The sequence below is a fragment of the Trachurus trachurus genome, assembly GCF_905171665.1.
Source record: "Trachurus trachurus genome assembly, chromosome: 8".
NCBI classification, from domain to species: domain Eukaryota; kingdom Metazoa; phylum Chordata; class Actinopteri; order Carangiformes; family Carangidae; genus Trachurus; species Trachurus trachurus.
In genome coordinates this window covers 25719876-25729719 of record NC_139905.1, presented here as the reverse complement: position 1 = coordinate 25729719, position 9844 = coordinate 25719876, and the positions used below count along the sequence as shown (strand labels likewise).

Here is a 9844-nt window from a genome sequence, read left to right as displayed (position 1 = left end):
AGCTATCTCCTTTTATGGCGGCAATGAAACAAACTCACCATTTTGCTGACCGCACAACTTTTAAATCTATATTTGTGTCACACGTGAGCAATGAAAATAATAAATAGGACATTTCTGACTGCAGTGTGAACGCTCAGACACAAACAGGATGTGACCATGAGCTGTCTTTAGCCCCCTGATGAGTTGCAGGGCATTCCTGACCTCCCCGGCACACACTAGCAAACACCAGTGAGCTCACGGTGTATAAATAACATTGTGGGAGGGTTGTAGTGGATTTCTGGGGTATTTAAAGGGGGAGAGTCGTGTGTAATATCCCAGACGGAAGACTAACAAGAAGAAGGAGCTCTGGAAATTGTCAGCTCACAGTCTTCACTCGGAAGTTAAAGATCTGAGAATCTGCGCAACCAACAAACTACGAGACCACAGCGCTCGGAGGTTGACTTACAAACAAAGCAAAGTTTTCGGCGAGAGCGATCTTTTCAACGCTGATATGATGTCCCAGCACGCCTTGACCAGCCTGTTTGGCGATGACCCTTTCTTCAGCCAGGATCGGCTGCTGTGGCCACTCAATACCAGGACCCTCTCCTCGCTGCAGCAGAACTTCTTCAACCAGAGAGCCAATGTGGCCGACAGCCTCCTGAGGGAGCTCCACGACGAGCACCCGCTGCTCACGCTCGGCCGACTGCCCCTCCTCTCCTCCACTCTGGCAGGGTATGTACAGTAGCTGTGTATCCCATTAAAGGGATAGTTCACCCAAAATTCAAATTTCACTCATTATCTACTCACCCTCATGTTGACTAAGAGCTGTGAGAATTTTCAGAGTCCTCCGTGCCTTCTCTGAGTTACGGGGGGGTCCACATTGCAGTATTTGTCCATATAATGGTTGTCAATGGATACCAACTTTCTTCGTCCAAAAAGACACACCAAAAAACATCCAAATACCTCCATACTGCTCGTCTGTAATGTCCCTCTTGTATTGAAGCCCCGACATGAGAAACTGTTCCGCTGGTCAGTGCAAATGACACAGAAAGAGCAGTGAACTGAGACACTGGGAGCTTCCGCTACAAACAAGCTTAAAATATAGACTTATTTAATTTTTTTCACAACAATTTCTCATGTCAGGGCTTCAATACAAGAGGGACATTACACACGAGCAGTATGGAGGTATATGGATGTTTTTTGGACGAAGAAAGTTGGTATCCATTGACAACCATTATATGGACAAATACTGCTGCACGGACCCCCCCCCCCCCCCCCCCCCCCGTAGTTCAGAGAAGGCACGGAGGACTCTGAAAATTCTCACAGCTCTTAGTTGACATGAGGGTGAGTAGATAATGAGTGAAATTTGAATTTTGGGTGAACTATCCCTTTAATAAGCATTGAGTGCTATAATCAGGGGATGAGTTGGGGAACATGATGAAGCTGAATCTGATCTGGATCCTGATTGTGTTTCAGGCTGAGTGATGGTAAAGAGCAGCAGAGAGACACCCCCAGCGTGGAGGTGCAGAAGGCGGTCCAGCCGGCCCCGGACAGCAACAACCGTGACCTCCTGGTGACCCTGGACGCTCGCGGTTACGCCCCGGGCGACATCACCGTCAAACTGGAGGGGCGGAGCCTGGCGGTGGTGGCCATGAAGCAGGCTGGGGCCGAAGAGAGCCAGTCCTGCTCCTCCTCCTCCTCCAGCGCCTCCTTCTGCGCCTCGGCCTCTTCCAAGACCGGGTTCGTCCAGAGGATCGACCTGCCCCCTCACCTGGATCTGTCCGGCCTGTCCTGCTCCCTGATGGACGATGGACAGCTGCGGATCCACGCCCCCGTGCTCAAGCAGCCAGCCATCGGTGAGGAGAAAGAGGTGCCCGTCCGCTTCAGGACATCACTGGAGTTCCCCATCGCCAAGGACAAGACAGAGGAGCAACACACGGACTAACACACACACACACACACAACACACGCTTCATGCACGATAATACATGATTGAAAAACATGTGTACACGAACACGCACACTTCCACTAAAAGACTGTCTATGAGTAAAGTTTACAACTACCAAATGATAAGATTATTTATTTTGTAATTATTTTCAATTTGTATTAAATTGTTGAAATGACATAAAGTGTTTGATTTTCAGAAAATGATGTGCCAAAGTGTCTTCTTTCTCAAATAAATAGAAAACTGTAATCGTGACCACAAGATGGCACCAGCAGCTAATTTACACAGGACAGCAGGGAAGGCGCACTCTAAAATGTGACAAGTTCAGTTTACTTAAAAAAATCTAGGAAACCGATTGCACTAAAAAAGGTAAGTAACTCTAACTAATAGTCTTAAGTTAAGTTTACTTCATATCTACTTGTTAAGTTTACTTTAAATCTAGTTGTATTCACTTAATTTAGTGAAGTTATTCAAACTTTAAAAAACTAAGTATAATAAACTTGATCTTTCTAAGTGGTACCAACTTAAGTAAGTCAAGTTAGTCAGACTTAACTGAACAGTTGTGTTTACTTAGTAGAATCTAGGAAACCGATTGCACTAAAAGAATCAAGCAAGCAGAACAAAGAATGATACGTTTGCAGACTTATTTTATTGAAAGAAAATGCCAAGGCCACTCTGTCATCAAATGACACAATAAAATACACCAAGGATATCTCCTAACAACCTATGAAGTCAACAATGAAGTCAAAGGTGTTCTTTGGTCTTTTTGGATCATCCAAATGAAGATCGTATATTAGTCCAAATGTAACACAAAAAGCTTGTGCATGGCTTCCAACGTCATCCACGACGATATTACCTTCCAGTATGATAGCAATGCTGGAGGGTTCAAGGTGCAGAGCATGTGGACCTGGCTGCTGTCTGTCTTCTGGTATGACAGTTAAGACTCCAACAGGGACTTGAGTGACGTCTGCAATGGTGTCGGTGTCCTGCAGATACAAAGGAAGGTTAAAAGCGTTTAGCTCACTTTGGTAGAGCTGCCGCCCCATGTTGAGGCTACAGTCTTCACTGCAGACAGTCTCGGTTCGAATCCCGCATCTGGCAGCCCTTTCCTGCATGTCATTCCCCCTCTCTGCCTCCCCATTTCCTGTCCCTCTCTCCACTGTACTGTCGATTAAAGGCAATAAAAAGCCCCCAAAATATACTTAAAAAAATAAATACATAAACGTCCCATAACACCTGAAACGACAGCATCTGATTTCAGTGTGTAACATGAAATACTTACTTTGGAAAAGTCACTTCCATCATCCCCGAGGAAATGGGACATTGAATGGAGACATTGCAGGACAGCAGTCCTCAAGGCTTCGACATCATCGGTCTACAATTGAGGAAAACAGGAAAAGAAAAAGCAAATAAATATGGAAAAGCATTTTCTGAAGAAACTGCATCACATTTTTCCAACTTAAGTTATTTAAAGGAATAGTTTGACATGTTAGGAAATGTATTTGCTTGCTGAGCTAGATTATAAGGTCAATATCACTTTCATGTCTGTTAGCAGGGTGTGTGTGTGTGTGTGTGGAAACTAGCAGTGTGTGTGTGTGTGTGTGTGTGTGTGTGTGTGTGTGTGTGTGTGTGTGTGTGTGTGTGTGTGTGTGTGTGTGTGTGTGTGTGTGTGTGTGTGTGTGTGTGTGTGTGGAAACTAGAACACTGTCAGAAAGGAACAACTTGCACGATTTCCTGCACTTAAAGCAGAACTATGCAGGATTTCGGCTGTAATTATTGTGGCTCAGAGTCACTGTGATGGTAGAGTGACCTATTATGAGGTGAATGGGGTCTAGGCCAATGCGCTCACCCCCCCCACTGGCTGAAAACCGCACTTGCAAGATCAGTCCTCCGTCTCGGTGTAAATCTCATCAATGGATAGAACTATCGCGAGAAACTGCCTTACGGCAGTACGAGATAAGAACGCAGATGACGTCATGCATGTCATGAATCGTGATTGGTTTGAGTTCGGAAAGTCGGAGGAAACCATGGAAACATGTTTGTACTGATGAAGTTCGGCTTGTGGCTAACACGGAGCTAATGCTAACAGACACACACACACCATGGATCTTTTATAAGATAATGTAATACATCATGACACACACACACACGCCTTCGCGTTTTGGAACCTTTATTCATGTGTGTGTGTATGTCTGTGTCTTTGTGTCTTTGTCTGTGTGTGGCCGTATTAGCGTTAGCTCCGTGTTAGCATTAGCTCCCTGTTAGCGTTAGCTCCGTATTAGCATTAGCTCCGTGCTTAGCAAACACCGCTCTCTACCTTCAGCAGTAAACACAAGCACGTGTAGGGAGGGGGTGGAGGAGGTGGGGCGGCGAGTTTTTTTTTTACGACAGTGACATGTGCCTCCCAGAACTGTGGGGGAGCCCCGGAGAGGGAAAAAAAGAGAAACCAACGAAGGAGCGAGCTATTTCCGGCCAAGTTGCATAGTTCTGCTTTAAATATAAAATGAGAAGGAGTGCTTACCTTTGTTTCAACCTGGGAAAGGATCTCCCGGAGTGTCCTTCCAATTATTCAAATAAGTCCTGCTCAAGATCTTTACTTGCCACTCTTGTGAATTCTGCAAAGACCTTGAAAGACAAACACAACCCAATCACAAACACAATCAATTATGATTACCCCTCCTAGCACATGTTTAAGTTGCATTATAATTTGATGGTACATTACAATTAATTTATATTTTAGCACAAACCATGGCACATCACACATTCACTTCTCTGTCTTCTCACTCCTTTACATTCTCTCTCCCTGTTGCAGCTGCTCCAACACAAGTCGACATGTGGGTTTTAGTTAGCTGGCTTGGCTAATGTTAGCTAACAATAGCATTAGCCTATCTCCAGAGATATTTCCCATGTTCAGAAAAAAATGCCCTGCCAAAATTTTAGTTGTACGCTAAGTAATGAAATTATAGCTGACAAAAGACTTTGAATAACTTACCAAGAGACCCAGAAAATGTGGTGTTCCTCCAAGGCTTTTGTCCACGGCTTCTGGAAACTTCCCTTGTGCTGCTCTACTGCGCATGTGCACTGCCGAACCTCTGCGTGAACTCCAGCAACAGAATGTTACGAGTCCAGTTTACTCAGATGAACTTAGTTTCAAACCTCTTTAAGGAAAAATGACTACATACTTACATTCCATGAGTTAAGTCAACAGGATAGGGACAGATAAGTAAAGTACACTTTTATGATTTAAGTAAGCACAGTTGTTACCTTTTAGAGTGCGGGATGGAAGGATGGAGGCAGGAAAAATGGAGGGAGGGAAGGAGGAAAAAAGAAGAGGCCTAAATGCTAGCATTATGTCTAACTCCCCTCAGGTGACTGAATTAGTGACTTTAAAAGGTTTCCAGTGACGTCTGGTTTCCTGAGGAGAAGTTATTTGCCGGAGCGCCAGAGCAGGTGACAGACAATAGCGGCAGTTTAATGTTTTATGTGTCGTGCCCCGAGGATGTCACGACGGAGGAGAGGAGAAATAACGGCATTAGGAGAGAGGAGAGGGAGATGCCAGGGGAGCAGAGAGAACCTGTTGCGAGAAAACAGGTTTACAAAGGTTTATTCCCAGAAATTACAAAGAAAACGTATCCCAGATGGACAAATAAATCCAGACCATACTTGGGCCACATGCTTGTTTTCATATGGCCTGATCCACACAACCTGACTGTACTACATGAAGCATGATTGTAAGATGCTACTTACTTCCACACAGTAAATCTCCCACCTGTCAGGCAATACTGGAGGATACAGCCCAGATGTGCCAGTGTCTGGGCCAGACTGAGCATGTGTTTGGCAGAAAACAACAACAACAACAACTACATCTCACTGTCTGGGATGTTCTCATTTATTTCTTGTGGTATCCAGCCATGCAAATACTCTGTGTTTTATTTTAGAGATATCAACAATGGAGATGAACGGGACTGGGAGCGTTATGCTCGGCACAGAGAGACGCTGAATATTAAACGTCAACAGTAACAGTTTCCCTGTGGCGAGTCATCAACATGCTGTTCACTGTTTCAGTGAGGACTAATTTCTCCAGTAAAGATCAGCACTGTATATTGTCTGAGTTAACCACAGCAACAGCAACAACAGCGAGTTTCGAAAGCACAGGCAGCTTTTTGTTCATTATTCTGTCTTCTTCAGTCATCACTTCCCACTGCACTGCAGAAATCTCATATCATATAACCTGGGTATGCTTAGACACTTACTTCACATTTGTTCTTCTTCTTGTAATTTGGTTAAGCTGCATGTCTAGGGAAGAAGGAAGTTGAATATTTTCTCACAAAGTAAAAAGGAAGATGTGGTTGATAATGGAAGTTATCTTGAGTAACAGCTACAGTATGTGAGAAAAAAAGACATGACAACAATACAACATAGAGAAAAAGGCCACAGGTTGAGTAATGAAACCTCGCTTGTGTTTCTCATTCTTTGAGTCACATACTCTTCATGTCCAGCAATATGACTGTATTTCAAGCTAATAAATAAATTGCTGGTGGCATCTTTAGTGAGTGTCCGCTACACTCTTAGAAATAAAAGTGCTAAGTAGAACCATATAAGGTTCTTCGGCTTGTCCTCATAGGAGAACCCTTTTTGGCTCCTGGTAGAACCTTTTTTAAAGGTTCTCTGGATCAGAATGGTTCTTACTGGAACCCTTAGTTTTACCAAGAACCCTTGAAAAACCCTTTCTTCAGGAAAGGGTTTTTCCAGGTAAGCCAGGTAGGCAATGCAATTTTATTTGTATAGCCCATTTTTACAAACAGTTTGTCTTCACATAGCATCATAACAACACCCTCAAGGTACCCTCAGGTAGAACCCCGGCCCTTCTAGAAGAACCCTTATTTCTAAGAGTGCATTGTCTGCCAGTCGGTCAACGTTGTTTCAATTTTAGGCAAGGCAAGGTAATTTTATTCATAGCCCATTTTTACAAACAGTTTGTCTCAAAGGGGCTTAAACCAGCCAGCAATGCTACGTGGGGTCCATATGAGCCTGGGTGCAAGCCACATATGGGGCCCACAATTGCAGCCCAAGTGGGGCCCATATGGACCCCACGTAGCGTTACTGGCTCGGTACATAGCATCATGACAACATCCTCTGCCCTTAGACCCTCACATCTACTGAGGAAAATCAGAAGGATCCCTCAGGACGGGCAGTCAGTAACTGAGTGCTGATGAAGGCATTATACAGGAACAGCAGGGAGACAGGCCATCTTAGTTTATTTACACAATTACTCTGAAGCTGTTTAGTTAGGTAACATCTTGCATAGTTCCTCTTTAAATGTGTTAATAATGAAGCTGATTGCCATGTCTATCTGCCACGATGGCTGAGAGTCTTATGCTCATGAATTACCATTGACACAGAAAACAACAGTGGGTGAAAGCAGGTGCATCAGGTGCTGGAAAGATGATATTGAAGTCCCCTACAATTGGAATCTCACCAGGATGAGTCACAACTCACAAGCTCACACTAATATTACTAAAATTTGTAAGTTAAGTCCAAGGGGTCTGAAGAGTATCAGAAGTTGGAGAGAGTCTGAACTTCCCTCTTCGTCTTCCTCTAATAATGTGTCGGAGGGCCTAGCACTGTCTCTGCTCTCACAATTCATGCAATTGTCCCCTCAGAGTGAAACATCTTCACAGACTCGACAGGGGGTTGTTGTGTGTAGCAGGGCTGGACTGGCCATCGGGCATACCGGGCAATGCCCGGTGGGCCGTTGACCCAATGTGGGCCGGCCTGGCCGGTCCGCTGTGTGTGTTTTTTTTTTTTTCTTTCTTTCTAAATTCCTTCCAATTGGGCCAGGCTACAGAGGGCTAGCCGTGTGTGCCAGCATCGACACATATTATTGGTCTATTGTTTGTCATTGTCAATCAATCATGGGCTGACAGGCTCAGAGAGCCCTGACAGTGCTGTCAATCACTACACGAACCAGGGTGGGGCGGGACCTCAATGGGCCGGTGGACGGGCTGCTGCTGCTGCTGCTGCTGCTGCTGAGCCAGTTAAAGATTAGTGAACGTCTTCAAAGCTGTTCCCTAACTTGAAAATGTATAGTGTAAGAAACGCCCGGGTGGCGCTGAGAAACAGCGATTAAAAAGCCGGAGTCTCTGGAGGTGGAGGCTGCTAAATTGACGGATCTTTAGTGCTGGGGATCACCACCGCCACCCCCCCACCCCCCAGCAGCCACAGGTGCTGCTGCGCCGGGAGACGAGCGAGGAGGACCCGACGATGATGAGCGAGTGGAGGCAGACATGGTAAGTAACATTAGCCTGGGGCTGGCTACACTTCTGAGACATGTCCAAAACAAAGTAAAAAACGTTTTTACATTGAATGTGATAACTGCATAGGCTGCTGGTGAATGCAGCTGCAGCTGCAGCTAACGTAGCTCCTCAGGGATTAAAGCCGTTATTTTTCTAACTTTGATAAATTAACATGTGATAGCCCAGAGTGGAAGGGCTGTGACTGTTGGTAGTTGTGGTTGGTTTTGTTTAAATATGCCGAATTGTGATATTATGGATTATTATTGTTCAGATGATTTAGCTAAGCTAGCTAACAGCTGCTAACGTTAGCAGTCTCTTGTTGCCGTAGCAACAGTAAACATTCACGTGGAAGCTGAGATACTTGAATTTTAGCACAAAATACAAGTAAACCTATAGGAAATAATAGTTTAACAATATTTACCTTTACGTTTATTGTAATCTTTCAATTCATTTATAGTTTACTGAGTAATAGGTATAATTTGTGTGTAAATGTGTTACTTTTACTGTACTTCTCTAATGGCTGTGCTGTCTTGAGCATGTTCAGGTCACAAAGATCTGACTTTTTTGCATTGGAAAACACTAAAGTGTCCTAATGAAAACACGACAAAGCCATTTGACTATCTTGTTCATAAATGATGGTGACAAGACTTTTTTTGTTTATGATACACACACACTTTCATTGATACGAATACTTGGTTTTGAGCATGTGACATGCTTTTGCAGGTTAAAAGGTTTTGCAGTTTGCACAAAAAGTATACTTGGCTACATATACTTGTCAGTACACAGATGCTGAGTACAAGTTCTGTTTGCTGTTTCTTGCAGGTCACAAATTTGGTGAGAGTGGAGCTGGCTGGCTGCGGACCAGGAAGTAGGGCAATACATACTTGTGCACATGAGAATGCATATATTCAGACCTGTAATTCTTAGACTTTTTTTTTCAATTCTCTATGGTTTCATAATGACTGAGTCACCTTTAATACAAATGAGTTCCAGCTCTAATGCTGCTACTGTCTGTAATATGTTTCTATTTAGATTATTTGTCAGGATATTTTGTTATTATTGTCCCTGTTTGTCCTTATCTCCCCGTCTCTCTTTGCCCCCCCCCCCCCCCCCCCCCCCAATTGAGGTAGCGCCCACCTCTAGTCATGACATAATTTCTGTTGTGATTTGACACTTGAATAAAGATGTATTGATTGATCAATTTTAGTCCTTGAGTTCATAGCTATGTGCTTTATTTGTTAACTGCTATCAAGGAATATGACTCTCCTTTGTAGTATACGTTAGAGAAGACGCCGCAAGATTTGTGGACTTCTACGCTGTGTTCGCTGATCAGTAGCCTAGTGGGCCGGTCTGGACAGAAAATGCCCGGGCTGAATTTTTGTCCCAGTCCAGCCCTGGTGTGTAGGTGTACGTGATTGTGACTGTGCATGTATTTGTGTTATTCATGCATGAGTGTTTTCATGTGCGTAAGTCCTCACATTACTGAAGTGATAAGGACCAAATGCACTCACTCATACACAAACACACACACACTTTTACGGGAAATGACTGCCCATTTTCCATGGCGACAGTTATGAGGTCAGTGGTAATGATAACGGTCCCCTCAGTCCAGCGAAGTGGTAAA

At 44.2% G+C, this 9844-nt stretch overlaps 1 protein-coding gene and 1 long non-coding RNA gene across 2 annotated transcripts; both read left to right on the top strand.

Moving 5' to 3' along the window:
- The first annotated feature begins 320 nt into the window (after positions 1 to 320).
- Positions 321 to 2094, top strand: hspb9 (heat shock protein, alpha-crystallin-related, 9). Its single transcript, XM_083976665.1, has 2 exons — positions 321 to 711; positions 1456 to 2094. Exons 1-2 carry the CDS (start codon positions 491 to 493, stop codon positions 1922 to 1924), a joined length of 690 nt encoding a protein of 229 aa, XP_083832791.1. The 5' UTR covers positions 321 to 490; the 3' UTR covers positions 1925 to 2094.
- A 5692-nt stretch (positions 2095 to 7786) lies between these two features.
- On the top strand, positions 7787 to 9392 carry LOC310990184. Its single transcript, XR_014595570.1, has 3 exons — positions 7787 to 8214; positions 9043 to 9088; positions 9347 to 9392. It is a non-coding gene; the product is annotated as an uncharacterized lncRNA (long non-coding RNA).
- The last annotated feature ends 452 nt before the right edge of the window (positions 9393 to 9844 follow it).